The following is a 22,109-nucleotide window of genomic DNA, read 5'->3' as shown; positions in this document are numbered from 1 at the left end:
CAAGAACCAAGGGAATAGTTTATTGAGGATATTCCAGAGAAGAACCCGTTTAAAAGTCATTAAAATACAGGATAAGATGGCAAGGTCAGCATTATTTCTACTGATGCCAGGAGGCCCGCTGGGTTTGGTTGCAGTGGTGCTGGAGGCAGGACCACGGAGCGGTATGGCGTCTCCTCTCTTGCGTCACGAGGTGAGCACGTGTAGCACTGATGGGAACGCTTCTTCCCCCACAAATCTGCTCCTGCAGCCTGCTATGCAACACAGGTGCAGACCCTACAAAGACTGCTTAGCTTTCTGCATGGTGAGAACAGTCGTCGGAGCCAGGCATGCGAGTTCCCGGTAACTGTGAGATGAGTCCCACCAGACTCCTCAGAGAGAGCAAACTCAAACACATTAGTAAACTTGTGGAGGACCGAAATCGTAGACCGTGAATGATCTCCGCCCCGAGGAACACAGGCTGAGGAACGGGGTTCACAAAGACTCAAATTTATCAGCAACTGCCTTGGAGGCCTGCATTTGGCTCTCAGAAAAGGGTTCAGACAGCGCAGGAAAAGGGCACGTTAAGACCTCAGTGATGGAAAATACCGCTGCAGGAGAGCTCTGGGAGAACCGGAGAGCGCAGGCAGAGTGTGTTCAATGGCGAGCAGCAAGCAGTGGCAGACGGGTGCCTGTAACGTGAAAGAGGATGCAAAGCCAAAGCAGAAGAACACCTGCGATGGAAGGCAAGTAAAAGGGGACGAGCCCTGCCACATGGGCGGTGGTGGCAGATAGCCCCGCGGAAGAGAAAATAGCCGCAGCGGTGTGGATTTGACACGGGCGGCCGCGTGGCGGAGAGCCTCACCCGACGAGACGGGTCGCGGAGCCCCTGCGGTGCCCTACGGCCCGAGACGGACGGCGGGGAGAGAGGAGGAGAAGCGCGGGGGGCTGAGCGGGGAGAAGAGAAACCAGGGACACGGGGAGGAGGTTTGCGTTAGCCAAGCGATGAAGAAAACACAACGTTCACGCGTCTTCTGGGAAGAAAAAAACTAAACGGACAATACCAGGTCGGGGGCGGACCCGTCCGTGGCAGGGAGCGCCGCCGCCGAGGCTGCAAGCGGCGGGAGGGGAGCGGGGAGGGAGGAAGGGCAGACAGGCTGCCCACCGCAGGGCCAAGAGGACCAAGGCCGCCGGGCACTAGCCCTACCTGGCACCCGTACTAATAAAACCGGCGCGGCGGCCCCCTCCCGTGTCCCCGGCAGCGGCCCCACCCCACTCCGAGGAGGGGAGGCTCCGCCCCGCCCCGCCCCGCCCCGCCCCGCCCCGCCCCGCCCCGCCCCGCCCCGCCCCGCCCCGCCGCTGAGAAGGGGCGCCCCCTGCTGGCCCGGGTAGCGGCGCATGCGCTGTGGGGCGCGCTGTTCCTTCCTTCCGGCCGCCATCTCGCTCCCCTCCGCGTGCTGCGCCCGGTCTTGCGGCCTTCGCTTTTCCCCCCGTTCCGGCGCCGCCGCTTCTGCCCCGGGAAGGTACAGAGGAGATGGCGGAGGGGGGCTGGGAGAAGGTTGTTGTGCGGTGGAGGGCTGTGGATCGGTGGGCGGCGGCGGTGGTGGTTGGGGCAAGGGAAAGCGGTTACCGGCTGGGCCTGGGGGGAGGGTCGCCTCAGTGGCGCTGCGCGCGAGCAGACGCCTTCCCGCCCCTGTGGCGGGGCTGGGGCGGCCTCCTCCTGCTGGGCAGGATGTCTGCAGGTGTGTGGTGAGGGGTAGCTGTGGAGGCCCTTGCGCCCACCTGCCGGGCCCGCCGCCGGGTGCTGCCTGACCCGCCTTCCATGGGCGCTCTCGTTGCTTCCGCAGATGAAAGAAACAATCATGAACCAAGAAAAGCTCGCCAAGCTGCAGGCCCAAGTGCGCATCGGTGGCAAGGTAGGAGCTGCCTCCCCACCCTGCCCTCGGGACTGCGTGTCCCTACACGCACACCAAACGTAGCACGAGGGGTCCTGAAAACTGGGGTGGGGAGCAGGCCGAAGTACTGTCGACTTGGCTTGATTGTCCTCAGGGGAAGCTGTGCTGCGGCATGGGTTTCTAGAGTCACTTCAACAGAAGCAGTATGTAGTAGGTGAACTTCCAGCGTGTTTTGTTTGGGTTTATTATAATATATTATAGTAGATTTGCAGCCTGTATTCTTGTATGGGCTATTTTAGAAGGCATGTAAGATTTTAAGTGACTAGACCTTAGAGCAAGTGAGCTTGGGTATAGTTTTCGTAACAGATTATGGAGGGTTGTATTCCAGACTCTTGTCACAGATCTTTAAGATGCCCATGGCTGGGTTTTTTTGCCTTCTAGGACAAAGTTGTAAATTCTGTTCTTGTCACACTCTTGTAATTGTAGAGTAACGTGCTCAGAAGATCTTTTTACTTTATTACAACATCTGAATATATGTAGTTGTGTGATGACTTATGATCTGAAAATGAAGTATGTTGAATATAGTCATATGCTAGTAAACATTTTAATTAAAGTGTCAGTTTTAAGGTAAGAATTTGTTAGTAACTTTTTTATACCCGAGGAAGTGCACACACAATATTTTAAAATACAAACTATTCAACAGAACTCTTGCTGACAGAGTTTCCAGGAGCTTTCATTCTTGTGTTGATTTTTCTTTGCCTTTAGCTGGAGATTTAGGCAGCCTAAAATCAGGGTTAATGTAGTAATTAACTGGCTTTGTGATTTTGCGTACTCTTTGTATGGGTTACCAGTTAAGCAGAGAAGTGCTGTGTTATATTGATGACTGTGTGCATTTACCAGCATGTGTGTATTGACCATAGACGCTTTTAACGCTTGTCACATAAGAGCGTGCATTCAGATTACAGCTCTTGCAGTTCTCTGGTCAATATAGGTCTTCTAGAGACATTAAGCAAAGCTTAGAATATGCTGGTGATGCTGTCACTCAGTTTTAAAACTGGCCTGTGAAATACTTTGAATACCTGAACTTGACTTTTTAAATTTGTTTTATAACTGGAAATTATTACTGTGATTCTTCATGGCATTGTCACTATATAAGTTGAGATGGGTGTGGAGGAGGCAAAGGGGGAAGAGTCACTTCTCCTTGTGAGAAAAGGTTGCACATTGTCTCTGCTGGAAGATTTTAATGATGTTGCAAGGCTGCAGATCTTACAAATAAGCTAAATACTATGTTTAGGTGGAGGGTTGTTGTAGTACTTCGTTATGTGGAATTTGAGATTTTTGTGTAGAATATCGCTCCAGCTAGATGTCGTGGCTCTTCTTCCAAACGTTTTTAGAGGAGTGGCACATGAGACTGTAGTATTGCATTGGTGGCCTGCTGTACCCACTCCTCTTTAGTATATAGATAGAGGGGTGTGCACAGCATGTCTCAGCATGATCAGGATAGAATTTGCTTAGTAAAAACCTGTAATCTTTAGCAGCTTAATTCTGTGGAGATGAAAGCAGCAGCTGTTCATTTAAATTAAACTCAGATTGTCTGAAGTTTGATATCTATGTTTAATACGGGTAAAAAGGAGGTACATGTTCTTACATAGCCTTTGATTCAAGACATTATTTTTTCAAATTTATTGAGAGATCTTTTGTCCAGAGAGACTTAAGGTATACCTTACATAGCTCAAATCCTGGGTAGTCAAGGTGCTAAAATAAAGCCATTTCTATTATTTTAGTAGTTTTCAAATTGCTGTGGGTGCTAACCTGACAGTAGCAGGGAATGAATTTCAAGCTTTCTAGACGAATGACTGAACTTTTGAGCTGTGGTCTTCTAAGTGTTAGTTTCATGTGAGTTTGTCATGAACATTCCTCATTGTTTGTAACTGAGTTGTGTTAGGGTCCAGCCAGTTTTCTAACTTCTACCAATTAACTCAAAAGGTATTGCAGTCATTTCCACAGCTGGGCAGCAACACATTCTCTTACTGCTAGCATGTGGCAGATGGGCAACTGGAGTAGCAGGACTTAGATTAGTAGTTACAGTGTGTCAAAAAGGAGCTTAGTTTCACCTGTTCCTGGACATGTTATGTCAGATTTTACTGAAGCCTTATGATTGTGCAAGGAAGTATAGAATGCCAATTTCTGCTTTTTTGTAGGTATGGGTATCTTCTAATATGGGACAGTTCTTTCACTGGAGAAATCTAGAGCTCTGGTCTGTAGGAGAACTTAACCTTTGCTTGTTTTGCTTTCTAAACAGGGGTGGTCTGGAATAATATGTAGAAGTATTTTTTTTAAAACATATTTATAAAATATTTTGGGAAAATAAGTGTTTTTCAATTATGTATGTTTAAGTCCATCAGATGGGAGATGTCTATTTGGAATAAAAATGGAGTATTCTGAGTTTTCTTATATTCATTTGTTAATGATGTGTCGATAACTTTATGGCCTCTGACTCTTCTAAAAATTTGGCTACAATTTAAGAAAGATGATCTAAGGAAAAATTCATAAGCTTCAGAAATTACCTAAAACTGTACTCATTCTTCAGTTTTAATGCCTATGATAACAGATTAGGGTAAACCTGTGATTTTTCTTTTCTAAGATGCTGCAGAATCCCTGTAAGAATTGTGAAGTAAACGTATTCTGGTGCATTGCTTCTTAAAACCTCACACTTCTCACAGACATGCAAAGCTTGCCTTATAGCAAGGGAAAGACTGCTGCAGTGCAGTTGGAGGGGTGGGGTTGTGTGCACTGTAACACACAAGTAGAACTTTTTATGTTAAGTTGATTTGTAGCTGGCTGCAGAGTAGTTACATGGCCCTGAGGATTAGAGATTGTGAAGAACTACTTAAGTAGTAATTTGTAATTTTTTTTTTTTTGCAAAGGGTACTGCCCGCAGAAAGAAGAAGGTTGTCCATAGAACGGCTACAGCAGATGACAAGAAACTTCAGTTTTCTTTGAAGAAACTGGGAGTCAACAATATTTCTGGAATTGAAGAGGTGATTGCTTCAAAGGAAAAAATACTTCTCCATATAGAAATATAAAATATATCAGAATCAATTTCCTGCTAAGTAACATCCTAAACTTGTCTTTAAATTATCAGTAGGTCTTTATTGAGCTTTAAGAACTTCTGTTTCCTGTTAAATTGAAAAATCTTGCTAAACTGCTTCAAATACTGAATTTTTTTCTTGCAGGTAAACATGTTTACCAACCAAGGAACAGTCATTCACTTCAATAACCCTAAAGTTCAGGCATCTCTGGCTGCTAACACTTTCACTATCACAGGCCATGCTGAGACAAAGCAGCTGACAGAAATGCTTCCTAGCATCTTAAATCAGCTTGGAGCTGACAGTCTGACCAGCCTGAGGAGATTGGCAGAAGCTCTACCCAAGCAACGTAAGTTGAAACTTGAATGCATTTCATGCTGGCAGCTGACATAAGGCTTATTTATGCAGCAGCAGTGAAATTCAGTGCAGTCTTGCTGTCTGCAAGCATGTTATAAAATGCTTATAAAGAAATGGAATTCTTAGATCTTATTTATAGCTCAACTCCAAAGATGAGCGTAACGGAATAAAGCAGAGGCACCTGTCAGCATATCTTGCAGCTGGCCTAGGACTGGAAAGCTGTAGCCAGACTTGATTCCATGGTAGTTTACTTCTTGATGTGGCTACCATATTTTGACATACCTCATTCATTAAAGCTGGGTAGATGAGTTACTCTGAAAGAGGTTTTAAAAAAAGATAAACTTTGAGTGTGTCTGTTTTGACACTTTGAATGGCAACAAGTAATGGGGAAAGCGATGAGGACAGACATCTTGCAACTGCTTTGCTGCCTCACAGGTGTGGTGAAGGTATTTCTTGCATGGGCTTTTTGATAGCTAGGAGGGAATTACATAGTATTTGTAAGGAGGTAGAACAGTGTAGAGAACAGAACTGGCATGAGCATTAAGCTAGGTACACCAACTTCCTACTCCATCCTTAAATTAGTAAAAGAAAATGAACGCTTGTTCTTCCTAAAACTGTGTGGGAAAAGTAAAGGAGTGACTTAAGTATCTGGTGTTTGGAAAAGGTGCTGCCACTATAGGGTGAGAATTGCGAGTGAAAGACTGATTTGTTGACGCTGGGAACATTCCTTGTGTCCTGTATGTATGGTCTTCCTACTTTTCTGAAATACCTTAAGCCCATTTCTTCCAAGGTATGGAACATCCTAAATACAGAGAAAATGGGAGAAGCGTATCATTCTGTCTAGTTTCTGGTAGTTCTGAACTTGTTTGTTACATTTTTCTCTTCCTGTGCTTTGCTGCCAACAAGACAGCCTCTATTTCCGTTCCTAAAGTTGATGATGCTTCCCTCCTGTTAACTTCCCACTAAAAAAATCCTGCTAGAAGTAGTCTCAGGAGGTGGGCTAAACTGCGTCTTTCCCCATGGAGCTCAGGTCCTTCCTTCTTAATGGCACCTGTGTGGCTTCCTTGTGGTAGTAGTAAGGCTTGAAAGAAAAAAAGCTTGAAGGATTTGAAATGGTCCCCTAAGATCTCACTTCTCATAACAAGGTGGGTATATTCTGGATAAGCTAAATGATGCAGTTTTAGTATTAGGGAAGCTTGTTTAAAGTGCTTACTTTGTATGACCTAGTAAATGGCTGTTCCTTTCCACCTTGGGTGGATGCCAGAGTAGTTGCACAAAACTTCCCATTCAGCTTTGTCTGCTAGATTTGGAAGCCTGACATCGAAGAATGAAGTGGCTGTAGTGATTGCATTTGCAGGTGCTAAAGTAAACTTAGCCTGGTCTTGGGGATGAAAGAATGCAGATAATTTAGCAGGAAATAACATGGTTTGCTTTTAAAATGTCATATTTGACAGTAAGGTGCACTTTAAGTTGTAACAGCTTTCTGCTGTTAAAAAACAAAAGGAGGGTTAGCAGTGACCTTGTCCCAAGCCCTTTCAGACCAAAGTTGATGCATTCGTCTGTTTCGGTTCTCTGTAAGTTAGGGTATAGGTCTAGTATGAACCCATCTCTTTCCTCATGCCTTTCTTGAGAACTGAGAAGGGTTAATTAGGGTAAAACTGAGGTGCTAGAGAGTATGAGACAGCTTACCCTTGGTAGTACAGCTAAGAACAGCAGTAAAAGTAGTGGCACAGGCACCCAGGGACTTGAGGTATCTATTCTTAGCATTGTACTGCTGCAGTTTCACAGATGCTCATTGGTCTGCTACAACAGACATGGTTCAGTCTCACTAGTTCTGGCAAGTACAGTGGGAATGGTTAAGACATTACTGAGTCAGCAGAGATTTGGTCCAGAACACATGGTTACTTCAACCACTTAAGTGTAAAATTGTGCATCCAGTTCCATATTCCTCTGACTTTGCAAGGGAACAATAGTACCTTTAAGCGCCTCTAGTCATGTGTGTCTGCCTGCAGCTTCACAATTACACCTTAGTTTTCATTGAAGGCCTAGGATCATAAGATCCTTTCTTTTCCTTAAAACTTGCTGATGTAAAAAACGCAAACCTTGAGAAATACTGAGTAGTCAATAAACCAAGCTGCTTTTAAGGGAAATTGGTAAAATCAGTCTCTGCACATGTAGCTGAAAATGATTACCACGCAAGGCACTCAGTATACCTAGGTACAAGATGGTGACTAGTAAACTGGTTTAGCATGCATCTTCTTGTTTCCCCGCTGGGCTGTTTGAGCATTATCAGTAACAAAGGGAATGTGAACTTCCTCGGTTAGTTGAAGATTTTTATTCCAGTTCCCCTGGAACTGGATAAAACATTGCAGTTTAGCTCAGACCGATAACGTTTTCAAAAAACACAAAGCAAAACAACTAATCAAGGTGCCTATGATGAGCTTGCCTGATGCTTTTGAACTACTTGCTCTTGCAGCTGTGGATGGAAAAGCACCACTTGCTACTGGTGAAGATGATGATGATGAAGTTCCAGGTAAGAACAAGCATGCAATGGAGGAAAAGGAAGTGAATTTTGCTGAGAGATAACGTGTAGCACAAGATTGGGCCAAGGATGTATTGACTAGTCACTCGCTGTCACAGAATTTCTGTGGGCAGGTTATTCCATTGTTTTCAGACACCATGAGAGACTTACATGGACTATTGGTTTGAGCTAGCTTTTTTGTCTTGTGTAGAAGTAATAGCTATGGCTAAGATAATTATTTAATATTCAGTAATAAGGGTGGGAAGAAACTACTTTCTCAGTATTGCTTTGCCAAGTTGTGGGTATGGTGAAGTTAAATGCTCTTAGAATTGTGCTTTATAATGAACCATTTAAAACTTACTTGGTTGAGCGAGAGGAAGGAACCATGAAGCTCTTAAAAGTTATTTGGCCTGTATTTTATAAGCTGAAAGTTTTTTATGTTATAAGCACTTGATATGAAGTAGAACTTTGGGGGGAAAAAAAGAAGTTTGGCAAAGCAGAATTGGGTCAAACGTTAATTTCAACGTTCTTCTTTTCCTAGATCTTGTTGAAAACTTCGATGAAGCTTCAAAGAATGAGGCAAACTGAACCAAGTGTCACTTTCTGAATAAAGTTAAAACTTGAAAAAGCTACGTGGAGCTGCTATTTTATATTGTGACTGCTTTGATTTTATTTCCTGATGAGATCTCAAGATCTGTGATATTTGGAAACTCGTTGAACCTGCAGCTCTTTAGTTACTGCTTGTACACAATATTATTTTTGTGGCCAGATTGAACAAACCTATGCTTTGAAATAAGTCCGATTGCTAACAAATCTCTGCCTAGACACAATTTTTGAGTAACTTGTATACAAGCAAAACCCCATCTTTAATGAACTTTGGCATACAATAAAAAAAAAAAATAAACTTTCTGGTGTGGCTTCTTGTCAGAAGAGCAGGGGAAAAAACATTGACCATAAATATTAAACAGTCATAAAAGGTCTTGCTTTTCTTCAGAGCATTTTCCTTTTGCTGTGTTAGAAAGCTGGCTTCTGAAAAAAAACTCTGTGCATTATGGAGCATTTTAGACTTAACTGGTGAATTCCCAGTGTTTGCAGATCATAGCTACATATGCTCTAAGTCACTTTGTAATCTGAATTTAAGAAATGATCTGTATTGCAGAAATAATTATTGGTGGTTTAATATGACATAAAACGTGCAGGTTGAGAGAGGACTTGCTTGACGAAGTACAGCAGCAAGCTGTTGGCATCTTGGGGGAACTAGATACTAATGTTAAATTTTTTATCTTCAGGGATTGTTCAATAGATATTTCCAGTGTGTAACTATTTAATGAGTCAAATAATACTTTCCCAGTATTTTAATTTTACTTGCCTGAAAATGTCAGTTACGAGGGGAATGAAGTATAGGACGGGGAAAAAGCCTAATTAGAATTGACAATGGCTTTTAATTCTTCATTTAGCATCTTAGCATCTAGTAATTATATTTAGATGTTTCAGGAATATGTTCTTTCTGTTGCTTTTGTGTGTTGCAGAGAAAAAGAGAACTTGTTTTTTGGGCACAAGGAAGACAGATTCCAGTCTGACCTTTGCATAGCTGGAGCTTCCAGGGGTGAGGGCTAAACTTCATGTTTGGGAGTTTGGTGTTGATGATAGATCAGATTGCTTCCATAACAGAATCTAAGCTAAGATAGAAGAGCACATAACTACCAGCCTTCCTTTTGGAAGTGGAAATTCATCCTGACTTGTGCAGGATAAAATTCAGGGTAAAACTTTGCTATAGCCATAACATAAAGTTCTCCTTGTGCCTGGGAAAGGGTGGGGCTGTGTCTGACTTGCCTAGCATGTTTGTCATGGTGTAAGTCATTGCTGTTGGGAAACAGCGGAGGAACTTGTTCAAGCTGTGCAACTCCTGCAGTTTGAGGTAAGACAGCAGTCTGATGTGAGCATGACATGGCTGAAGTCCGGTGCAAGAACTTACAGTAACAATTTCAGTTTACTTGGCTCAGTTTGCAAGTACTTATCAGTAAATTACACTTCTAGCATTGAATTAATTCAAATAAAAAGATCATTGAATTGTGGCAATAAGGTAGAAAAACTAAAATATGCGAATTTGAGTTTTGAAATGAGGATGGTGACTTTAAGCTAATTGGCCTGTGGAAGGTGAAGACCAAATTCTACAGTTGTTTGCCACAGTGCCTGTGACCTGTCAAGCCAATAAATGCATGCTGATTATTTTGAGAAATCGACAAACGTGTTGCCCGTTCTGTGATTCCAATATGTAAGTCCTCAGAAATGCTTCTTTTAAGCCACTGTAGCCCTTGTTAATGCAATGTTTCATACTGGTTTCTGTCTTTTGAAGTGACTTAGTGTCTTGCTTAGATGATACAGGCAGTGTTAGCCTTTTCCCCCACTAACATGTACCTGGTGCTTAAAAAGTAAGATCCTTGCCAAAACTGTATCTTTTGAAATGCAAAATAATGCTAATCCGGTGATAAGCAGCCATGTGACACCTCTGTGGAAGTCTAAGTGCTAGGTATGCTCCCAGTCAGGAAATACTGGCATATCTCTGCATCCCCAAACTGTGACTGAGGATCAAGATACGATCAAAATGGGTTCTTGATTCTAGCAGAGTCTAAATGGAAGTAGTTCTCTTGTTGGAAGTTTATGCTAGTCTTCATGTCTAATACTTAAATGCTCAGTCCTGGAGTCAACGCTGTGATGATTTTAGTGAGGAGCTTGGTTATGGTCTTCCTAGTCTGTCATTAACTGCTAGAAACTGAAAATAGTTGTGTTGATGTTTCTCATTAGCTTGAACTATGTAACCATACTGTTACTATGCCATTACAGATTCACATCTATAGTCTTGCTCAAGGAAAATGGCTTTGTATCTCCATTCCAAATATCTTGGACAATGGAGAAACAAAAACAGATGCCTGCATTTCTATTGAAACAGAGGTTTGTTTGAGCTTTTTATTTTTAAAAAGCTAAGGGAATGTTCTGGTTTTGTCACATCAAGCTTCCTAACAGCTTGACTCCAATGCAGTAGTGGGTACTAGTGAGATTTTTTTTTTTTCATCGTTTTTTGCAACAGATTTTTAGAAATATCCTAATAATTGTTAATCTCATGCTTTAAGGGCTTTGCTCTGGTTTAGAATTAGTATGTTGTAATTAAAAAAAACAAATCCTTTTGGAAGATGGTGAAACTATGTATTTTATTATGTTAGTGTGTGTGCATATATAGAAATAAACTCCCTGCTATAGTTTTAAAATAACATTGTTTTTAAAGCTCTAGAAGACATCTTGAGTTACTACAGATTGGATTTTTTTTAACTGTTGTGAATTTGAGGTTGTGTCTCTTAGGAAATGTTCCCAGTGAGAATTTCTCATTATTAGTGGTGCATATTTAACATACGTGACCAAGGAAGATTACTTGAGTTGGTTTAAAATGTTCACAGCTCAGTACCTCAAATACAAAATCAGTACTTGTGTATCTTTTGTTGACCTGCTGGGGGTGTGGGGGAAGTTCATGTAGTTCCCACTTACTTCTGTGAAATTTTGTGCTCATAATGTGTTTTATGTGTGGAAAATCATACAGACATTTCACCTTCCCTAAAGTGGTTTCCTGTATCTCTGCTGAAAACTTAAATGTCACATTATGGTACAGATAGAGTAACAAAGGACATTTGAAATGAAGAGAATAGCTTGTACTTCTTGTCAGAGGCAGTCGAAGAATTAAAAGAAAAATAAGATGTGATCAGAACAGTAGCTAGGAAAAAAGCTTGTGTGTGTGAATGTTAGAGGTGGTGGGAGGTGAGTGGGGGAAGTTAGTGTTTTTCAAGGGAGGTGAGTGGGGGTGATAAGCCAGAACATGGGAGCTGGTTGGTCGTCCTGTTTGTGAGAATGGATTTGAACAAGTTATGAAACTAGAGAGTTAATATGCATCACAGATGGGAAAGCCTACAGGAAAGTCTGTGTTGATGATGACTAGGTTACAGCCTTAAGTGACTGGCAAGGTGGTGGTATATGTCAAGAGGAGAGATTTTAAAGCTAGGTATTTTAAAGTATTAACAAGTACTCAACATGTCTTGGTCTTACATATGTGATGTGGCTCCTGATTTTTCTAAGCTATTCTTTGTTCCTTTTCAGAGCTGTAGTTTCAACTGCATCCAGCAATTTGTGAGAGTTGCTGAAGATTTTTTCCGTTGGATATAGTAGTTAAAAGATTCTGACCTAAAACAGAGATTGGGTGCTGGGAGGAAGTCTTTTTTACAGAAAAGCAGCTGACGGTGCAGCTGAGCCAAGCTTACTTTGCTAAGGTGAACAGTCTGTAGCATGAGGGAGTATCATGATTAGTTTGCCGGTGAGTCAATCTCAATAACTTTAAAGATGGATAAAAAGTGGATGCATCTAGAAGCTCTAAGAACCAGGAGTATAACTATTTCTGTGTATTCTAATCAATTTTAAGCTGTGGTTTCTTCGTAGCATAAGCTACTTGCAGTCTCATCGTGAAAGTCTGTTATTGCTCTGTTAATATTCAGCCTTCACTTCATGCATGGATTATCGTTAGAGAATAATGTTACTGAATAGAAGACAGCTTATGTAATACTGTTACTGTACTGTCTTGCTATAATCTGTTTTTTTGTGAGAAACAGATTTAACAGGTGGAACTTGTGTATTGCCTTACATTGCAGTGAAGGTATCCTGGCAATGAAAAAAAACCACGCTAACATTTGTATAGTGCAGGGATTAATAATACTTTTACAGATAAGTTACAGCCCAACCTTTTGCATTGTTAATGAATCTGAAAAATCATAGGTTAATTGGTGTTGGAATGGTATAAGTACTAACCATTATTTTTATAGCTTATGTCTATTATTTCTTATGTAGGTGGAAGGCAGAATTCTAGGACATCTTCCTGCTATTCAGATCCTGGGCTGGTTGAAGGTTGGTTTGGTCATGCAATATAGTGCTTTTGCTTTTCATATCCAGTAACCAACATTTGCTACGCTTTTCTCATGCAGTCAGGGATTTGATGTGCTCTGCAGGATATTGGCAGATAATGGTGGAAGTATCTGTGGCACTTGAAATCCCTATTCTACAGTTCTCTTAAGTATGAGTAATGGGTTTGGGGTTTTTTTTGGGTACTGGAAGAATGTAGATGTGGGTTGTGCCCTACTCTCCCAGTTTTTAGAAGACGCCTGAAGTTGAGTTGAACAGGTCTTACTTTCTTTGGTTGGAGACTTCTAAAGTTGTTCATGGAGCTGCAACTGACTTAATATCTGGTGGGCTTGTGCTGGAATTTCAAAAATTTCAGCCATGTACACCTGAGCAGTCTCTTGCTTCACAACCAACATAGAACTTGTGGCAAGTGTTTGCACCTGCTTATTATCACTGGGTTTTAAATGTTGCAGTAAGATTAAGCAAGTTTTGAAGGTGTTGGAAGTATCTACTGAAACAGTAGATACTCCACACCTCCAGGAACTGTGGCTAGTCCTGCTATACTTTCCTGTTATTTCCAGTAGCTGCATTAGGGAATTGCAGAGGTAACCGCGTATGGCTTCTCTCAGCAGTAGCATTTTGTGGGCTGCTGATTTGCAATGAGTTCCTAATAACTACGCAGAAGTAAGACTGCCACCTTTAAGGACCCAGCTGAGATCAGGAGGGCTTCTTGCACTCTTAACTTGTGACTGTGCAGGACAAAGGTTATGTAAAGATGGTCATGTGGGCCAAAATCTGTGCTAGATCTGTGACATTAGTGTTTGATATTGACATCTATGGCATTACACATCTGTTGAATGTAACTGGCAGTCACAGTAGAATGGTGTTGGTAATGCATGTGGTGGTTAAGATCTTCCTTGTCTCTTCAGTATTGTTGCCTCTGCAGGACTAGCAGGTGTTAAAAGCAATAATGCCTCATTAGAGCCACTTATGTGAGCAACGTGGCTGTGATACACAGTGAGCAGACTTGAGCGGCTAGGAACCATTTTACAATATTTATTATGATCAGCCACATTTTAAGGACTTCTGCATTTGTGCTGATTTCTAACATTGTTTGGCTTCACCGATATGGGTCAGTCAGCTCAGGTTTTGATGTGTTATAGTTGGGGGATTCATTTGCCCCACCAGGCATGAGTCTAACCTAAACATATGGCGAGAGACAGCTACTGACTCAAGGCTCCTGATTGTGTAAAGGTAATGTCAACATGAGTGGTTGTAGGATTTATACCTAAACTAAAAATGAGGTGAAGTGAAAAAAATTAAACAGTTGTGGCAGCAGAGTGGCAGGCTCATTGATTTGAGGTGTCTGTTACAAATTTTTGTCTCTGGGACAGTTGGCGTTCAAAACAGCAGGGAGGAGTTAATGTGAAAATCCATTTATTTACCTTCTGGCTGCTTTGCACCACTTAGTGTTAGGAATCAGGAGATGGTGCAGTTCTTCCTGGTTTAGGGAAGTTCCTAAACGACGTGAAACCAGCATAGCCAGCTCATGCAGCTGGGGTTTGCCTTTAGCATGTGTTGTGGGCAGCATTTGGATAAACAATCCCCATGTACATCTGCAGCATTTCATGCTCCAGTAATTCCTACCTGGGGTGATGATCTTTAAGATTTTTTTTGTGTGTGTGTTTTTTACTGTTTGTAGAAGCTGGAGTAGCCTACAGGTTTCAGGATTCACTGAGTCATCTTCTTCCACCAATGTACAAAATTCAGACTTGCTTAGATGTGACCTCGTGCATGTATACACTGGTGTCTAGGCTAACCTTTGTCAGGAACTGTAGACTAGATGGATTGTCATTCTGCCTTAGTGTGTCAGGCCTCTCACATTTGTAGAATAGACCCTCTACTCCCATTGTATTTGTTCCTCATATTTTAGCATTGTCCTATTTTAATTGTTTGTACCTTGAAAATTAAGCGCTATTATTTGTTTCAAAACCCGGAATTGTTTTTACTTTTGCTTTTTCAATTACGTCCCATCTCTGTGTCTCTCTGGTTTCATCAGGAAATACAGTATATTTGACAGACAAACTATGTCAGAAGGCTGCAAGTTAAATTCCAAGGGGGACTTCAGACTTCAAGATGCACTAGTATATTTTCTGGGAGTCTGTGGACCTTCTTGAAACCTTCATGTTTTAGTGCGCAGAAAAGCATAACACTTCTAAACAAAAGCCTTTTTGGAGACAATGGCGATGTTGTTATGCATGTGATCTTACCCTGTACTCGTGACAGACATTATACCACAGATGCAGAATAGCTAGGCAAGGTGGTTTTGTGATGCATTTTCAGAAGCAACTGCATTTTGAGTCACAGAATCACTATGGTTGGAAAAGACCTGTAAGATCATCAGGTCTGACCATCAACCAACACCACCATGCCCATTAAAACATGTCCCACAATGCCATGCCCACATGTTCCTTTAGGTAGTAACATTTAAGGTAATCTAGGTGTAGCCTAACGACTACAAATGCAAGGTGTGGGGATTACAGGGTTTAGCCAGATCTTGGCCATTTTTCAGCTGTGCTAGAAGCCTGTCTAAGTGCTGGCACATCAAGTTTGCCTGCAGATTGCACATCATCCAGTGTCCTCCAGCTGACAATAATACAGAAAGTTTGAGTCAAGCTATTGGGTGGTATGATAGGTCCTCCTGACATACTTGCAAGTGATACATACTAGAATTTGTGTGAAAATGATACTGTCATGTAGGCTGTGTTTTCTGTTTATGAAATAGAAATGCTGATGTGCTAGAAAAACTTGTGGGCTGTGAAAAGCATGTCACGTGGCTGTATTTGCCATGTTTTGATTTCAGTGCCAAAAAAGGAGCACGTGCAGTTGGTTTATGTAATGAATCAAAACAATATTCCCCACAATGCAGGTCAGGATTTTTTTTCAGAGAATACTTAGGTTTCTTCTTGCAGGAAAATGGTGATCTCTACAGCACGGTCCCACAGCTGTAATCCACCTTGTTGCTGTGCTCAGTTTACATGTCCCTTTCTGTTGGACTCTGCAGCCTTCCCTGCTGATTTCTGCGTGCACGGGAGGCTTCATCACTGCTCATCTGCTGAAGACTGACTGACATGCTTTACAGTCCTGTATTCCTGGAGAGTTGCTGCCTTAATTTGGTGACAAGTCAACCTCAACAGAAAGATCTATTCAGACATCATTCCTAGGACTAACCCCTAACAATATCTTTGATCTTTAAATTTCCAAATGACTGGATTCCTAATTCACCCATTTATACATTTCATTGCCAAACGGAGCAGTGTACTTCCTGAAAGCGTTATGTGCTCCACAGCAGGAGGTGCATGCAAGCGGAACTGCTATAACAATACTAATGATGATCATTCTAGTGATGGGCTGTGTCTGCGCTCTAGTGATTTATACTGTTGTTGTAAAGGGAAAAAAAGAAGTCTGGTCCACAATGTTCAGGAAAAACTGCTGGAATGCCCCTAACAGTCAGCTTCCTAGTGCAAAATGCAGAGCAGATTTTAGTCTATCATCCCAGTAAACACAGTCTTTCTCTTTTTTTTTTCTATCCATTATGCTTTAGAGTTCCATGAGAATATGGAGTTGCATCTGATTCATGCTAGAGATTACCTAGAGCTGTGAATGTGAACTGCTTAGGTGGAACAAGTTACCTAGAATTAAGATAAACTTTCATGGTTGCTCTACTTCTGACCCTTTTTGTTCCAAGTACTGTTACAAAACAGTTGTGGAAAATAAGTAGCAGTTCTGGCCTTAGTTTACAGCTGTCTCTTCAGGCTGCGAGTTAAGCAGCATCATCAGGGTTTAGAGGAGTGAGCTTCAAGGTTGCTTAAAGGTTAATGGAAGAATGTAGCACCAAGGCACAGTGAAACAGCTTTGGAAATCCAAAATTTCTGCATGCCATAAATAGAAGCTTGTCTATGTTGTTTCTCAGCCAAGTAAGAATAAGGTTCAGTGGCTGATTTCCATCTCCTTGGAGCTGAGTAACAATACTTATTTCTGCAGGAATACCATTGGGATACCAACTGCTGAATTCTCTGAAAAAAAGAGTGCCACGGGGGAAACTTTGCATCATGGCCCCGGCACAGAGTTCGCCCCTGGTGCCACAGTGGGGAGCTGTGATCACCTTGCGTGGATCTTGGGAAAGGCGAAGAGCAGAGGCGCTATCTTTGATCCCGTGGCTCCCTGCTGTGGGCACCAGCTCCCTGTGTAGCATGAGGAGGCGTAGGGTACTGGTATTTTTTTTTATACCAAGGAAAAATCCACAGGATGCTGAAGGGAGATGAGGCTCTACCCTGGGAAGGTCTGGCAGAAGGTTACTGCTTTCTGTAACTGTCTCAGAAATACAAGTAGGCAATTGAAAGTACAAGACAGATGAACAAAGAAGGTGACAGAGTGGAACTGGTAACAGCCCCAGGGAAAACCAGAACAGACAGGGAAGAATGTTACAAAGTGCTCATCAAATTTACGTGCAAATAGTCATGCTAACATTGTACATGATTAATTCCTCACTTGACTGAATCCTGTCTGGATGAAAATGTATAGATTTAAAGTTATGTTTCTGTCACCTGACACTGAGGGGACAGACAGATTCTTGTAGGGATCCTCTGCAGAATGCAAAGGCAGTAAGTTGTAGTTAGAATTAAAGCTTTTTTTTTCTTAACAGGATATTACAATTAGTATAGCACAGAATTTATGATTAGAATGGCACAGGATTTTTCCAAGCAGAATTAAGATAGTAAAATTTATAAGTAGCATAATACAGAATTCATAATACAACTTAACTTATGATTTCTAACCACCTAGATACTAGCAGTTTACGATTTTTAATCACCTGGACCCTCTGCAGATTGGGTTGGATCTTAACACATGGTTTGCTGTACCAAGATAACAACAATCATAATCTAGACTCAAAAATCATGTAAGAGAATATGAGTCACTCCTTCAGTCCTTGGAGGAAGCAGACGATGGCGGAGGAGTTCCTGGTCACCAGGGAGTCCCAGTCTCCCTGTCCAGCAGCAGTTCTGGTCCAAGTTCCCCCTTAGGACTTGTATCTGCTTGGTTTTACAGACAGTGCTCTGGGTGCTGTTACACTTCCCTGTTCTGTGGCAGGGTCATCAACACCACCGGGCTGGCCAGGTGCCTGGGACCTGGCAAGGAAGGGAGGGGTATCGGTCTGGTGCCCAGGAACCTTGAGGCCAGTAGGGAGGGGAAGAAATCTGTTTGGTTCATCTGCTTGGTGCACAGGACCTTCAGCGCCTGATAATGAGGCGAAAGGGAATGAATACGTGACGCACTTGGTCCCGGGCAATGGCTGCTTGCCTTATAAAATGGCGTTAGTTATGCTAACCACATTACCAGGGGCTGGGAGCAGGGAGTACTGGTCACAGTTCCTTTAAGAATGGCTTTACAGACAGCATCGCAACTTCTTTTAATCAAATATTAACAAACTATTTATGGTTATTCACTGTCTTCATTAGTTCCGTTTCTGTCTCAGCCATTGCCTAACTGTGAGACAGCAGAATTTCTCTGAGCAAGTACAAAGTGGATGTGTAAAATTTTGTTTTCTCCTTCGTAGAATTATTATTGCCCTCTATGAGCGGAGCTGCTTGTTTTTTTAGCTTTGTTTTACCTCCCTGCCAGACAGATAAAAGCCCGTCTGTCTTGCATGGCAAGGTTTCTAAGCTGTTGAAGCCAGTAGTAGCTGTAAATGAACGTTAATTCTGACGAATGTTGTACCCATTGCATTGCAGACTAGAGTTAATTTGTTGCATACTTCCTCTGTTAAATAGACCAGAATACCCTGCAAAGTCAAACATGAATGAATGAGACAAAGACTTTGTGCAGCTCTGAAGCATTTGGCTGTTACTACCACGTGAAACTGCGCTAGGCAGTCTGCTTTGTGAGGCAGAGGTCATGACACCTGTGATTACATGCTGCAAGTTGAATTTGGCAAAAATAACTTAGTTAACCAGGAAAAGCAACTTGTTCGCTAACATTCTGAAATACAGTATGCTGGCATTCAAGTTCAAAAGTAAAATATTTTATTAACATTCCTGTAAGAAATTACATTGGCAAGAGCTTTTGGTGAAAGGTTTGGGGAGAATCAACTTCGAGTTAAGATTTTGATTGCAGAATTGTCAAACTCTTCTGGTCTTGTGGCATGCCAGGGCAAGGAAAAACACTGCTGCCTTCAGACCCAAGGGTGTGGTTCAAAGGTAACTCCTAGTGTCTTCTCCCTGCCATCAGAGGCTACAGAAATTGTTCACCGAAACAAAACCAGCGGACTGACATTTCAAAATGCTTATCAATGATGGATCAGGGCCTTTAAAATCTTTACCAGTATAAGCAAAGAAAACTGAATACTGAGAAGTATTTACACAGAAACAAAACCTCATCATGTGGTTCAGAGAAACACAAAGTATGTGGAGTGAAGCATGCTGTTAATATTGCATAACCAACAGTTGTCTGTGCTTTCTTGGCAGTGGTTTTTTTTCCAGTGAGTAAAGCTTTTTCTTTGCATAGATTCCCCCCCCCAAGTTTCCTAACTGTAAGTTTTCCTCAGAGTGTCTGAATCATAGCTTATGAAATACTGCTGGCTGTTCCCTGCAGGGCCCTGACAAGAGCCACAGAAAACTTCAATTCCACGGTCATTGCCTTAGCAGCATAATGTTGTGCTATAGAAAGAGCTCTTAATGCAGGAAATGCCTTCTGAAATAGGACCATCTTCTCCTTTGTACTCACTTCAGTGGGATATGTGGTGATGACTATCTGACAATTGCTTCAAATTCTACAGCAAAAAGAGAAAAGGAATTTTACATTTTGCTGTCTTAATCTATGCTCCTCTATTTTTATATCTTCTCATATAACCAAAAAATGCATTTTCTAGGATACATTTCCAGGAAATAGTTAAGAATGAGTCAGTTTATTTCCTATATATTAACTCAGTGCTGACTGAAGTTCAAGACAAAATACAAAGCAGATACTGAGTGTTCATCATCTAGAACAAGTACTTTCCTGTAACACAAATAATACAGAAAAAGGAAATTCTGTTCCTTATGTGTACTTATGTAGCATGTTTATACATAAGATGTCCTAAAAATTAATGAGAAATGGCTCAGGTTATGGTATTTCTAGAAAACACAGTTTGCATTTTATTTGCATTGTTTTTCAACAAATATGGAACTTCAACATTTGTTTCTACAAAGGCCATTAAATTCCAGTATTTCTAATACGCAACTTTACAGTAATTGCCACTTCATATTATTTTAAAGTTACTTACAATAAGACATATTTTTCTAGATTTTGATTATGAAACAATTTCCCTCCCTTGCTTCCAAGACGTGTCAGATTCACTGTTTCATTCATCAGATTTAATCATGCATGATACAGTAAAACTGGTGTAAACCCTACATAAAAATACAAGCATCAAATCTTGGGAGACAGATAATACTTAAATGCAGCAAGGATTTCACCAACACCTGCAACATCGGTTACACTTTCTTACTTAACCTCCCTTGAAGTTCATTCCATTTCAGATTTTAGCTTCATGAAAGAAATGGATCTCTGGACTGGCTCTCATGCAAACAACCTTTCAGAGGTTAATTCTGACCCAACTTACACCTTCTATCCACCACAGATGTTTCAGTATAGAGTCAGAGTGAAATTTGGCCACAAATTCATGTTTAATCTATGTAGGTTTGGATTTTTTTTTTCCTGTTTTCCCCTATTGTATATCCAGTAATTTTGAAATAACAGAGCCAGAGAAATAATGAATTCAAAATGCTTTGACCCAAAGAACTCAGCGGATTATTCCCCAGCCTTCCAGTACCTGTTGGCCAGGATCACAGTGCATGTCCATTAAATAGTATTATTTCCTTTGTGTACGGAATGATTTTCAAATAGAAATATTAAACACGGTAAAGACACTATATTAGGAATACAGTAACTTACCTGGGTCCACTCATGTCTTGTGAATTCTAGGTGGAGAATAAGTTGGAGACCAGGTTTACTACCCATGGACTGGGGAAGAAAGGCGGGGATTAGGGGTGTGTGTATGTGAGTAGATGCCAGACCTCTAGTGGACACAACGGAGAAATGCTTACGGAAACACATCAACACTGCATGGGGGATCAGTATGTAGTGAGGGGAAAAGCTGCTGAAAAGCCTCTTTCAAAAGCTTATCTATTATTTGTGCCAAACTATCCCATGTCCCGTCACTCAGTGTGGTTTTGCTTAAGTGCAGAGGTCCCAGAAAATCAGTTAACAATGCCTGATTTTTCAGTAACTTCAAAATCATAATTGCCGTTCTAACTCAACAGCTACGCTGGGACATACCCCAAACTGGGGGACGAGAGGCTGGAGCGCAGCCCCATGGGAAGAGATCTGGGGGTTTGGGTTGATGACAAGTTGAGTAGGAGTCAACAGTCTGCCCTGGCAGCCAAAAGGGCCAACCATGTCCTGGGGTACATCAAGCACAGCATAGCTAGCTGGTCAAGGGAGGTGATTGTCCCACTCTACACTGCACTAGTGTGGCCCGACCCCAAGTACCGTGTGCAGTTTTGGGCCCCTCAATGTAAGAAAGACAGACATCAAACTATCAGAGCACGTCCAGGCGAGGGCAACCAAGATGGTGAAAGGCCTCGGGGGCAAAACTTAGGAGGAACAGCTGAGGTCACTTGGTTTGCTCAGCTTGGAGAAGAGAAGGCTGAGGGGTGACCTCATCTCAGTCTACAACTTCCTCGAGGGGGGCAGTGGAGGGGGAGGTGCTGGTCTCCTCTCCCTGGTGACCAGTGACAGGACACAAGGAGATGGAATGAAGCCGGGTCAGGGGAAGTTCAGAGTGGACACTGGGAAAAGGCTCTTCACTGAGAGGGTGGTCCGTCACTAGAACAGGCTCCTCAGGAAAGTGGTCACGGCCCCAAGATCGTCAGAGTTCAAGGAGTGTCTGGGCGATGCTCTTAGTCACATGGTATAGTTTTAGGTAGTCCTGTGAGAGCAGGGAGTTGGACTTGGTGATCCTTACGATTCTATGATGCAAAGGACCATACTTTGGCTGAAGAAGGCTGGAATGCAGTAGGCTCTGGCTTCTCTTCCCATCTGGCTGATGTCTGCTTTCAGCCATTGCAGGGACACTATTTAGGAGCTACAAATTCTGCACTTGCAATTAGCCTTCTTTATACCAGAGAAATTTCTACGTAGGACACTCTGGCCTAGTTGTTTCAGGACTACACCAGGAAGGCAGAGGCAGGTGGAAAGAAATCAGGTAGGAATTAAACTACCACCATCAAAGTCCTT

General features: G+C 42.1%; 1 protein-coding gene across 1 annotated transcript; it reads left to right on the top strand.

Moving 5' to 3' along the window:
* Positions 1–1,403: 1,403 nt before the first annotated feature.
* On the top strand, positions 1,404–8,470 carry BTF3 (basic transcription factor 3). Its single transcript, XM_059833784.1, has 6 exons — positions 1,404–1,499; positions 1,824–1,892; positions 4,799–4,912; positions 5,108–5,309; positions 7,794–7,850; positions 8,380–8,470. Exons 2-6 carry the CDS (start codon positions 1,824–1,826, stop codon positions 8,424–8,426), a joined length of 489 nt encoding a protein of 162 aa, XP_059689767.1. The 5' UTR covers positions 1,404–1,499; the 3' UTR covers positions 8,427–8,470.
* The last annotated feature ends 13,639 nt before the right edge of the window (positions 8,471–22,109 follow it).

The sequence above is a fragment of the Gavia stellata genome, chromosome Z, assembly GCF_030936135.1.
Source record: "Gavia stellata isolate bGavSte3 chromosome Z, bGavSte3.hap2, whole genome shotgun sequence".
NCBI lineage: Eukaryota > Metazoa > Chordata > Aves > Gaviiformes > Gaviidae > Gavia > Gavia stellata.
The sequence above is the reverse complement of the archived record's forward strand: the minus strand, read 5'-3'. Positions and strand labels throughout refer to the sequence as shown.

Coding starts and splice junctions, on each gene's coding strand:
- BTF3 (XM_059833784.1), top strand. CDS start 1,824: ATGAAAGAAACAATCATGAACCAAGAAAAGCTCGCCAAGCTGCAGGCC. Junction 1,893..4,798: donor AAGTGCGCATCGGTGGCAAG/GTAGGAGCTGCC, acceptor TTTTTTGCAAAG/GGTACTGCCCGCAGAAAGAA. Junction 5,310..7,793: donor AGAAGCTCTACCCAAGCAAC/GTAAGTTGAAAC, acceptor TTGCTCTTGCAG/CTGTGGATGGAAAAGCACCA.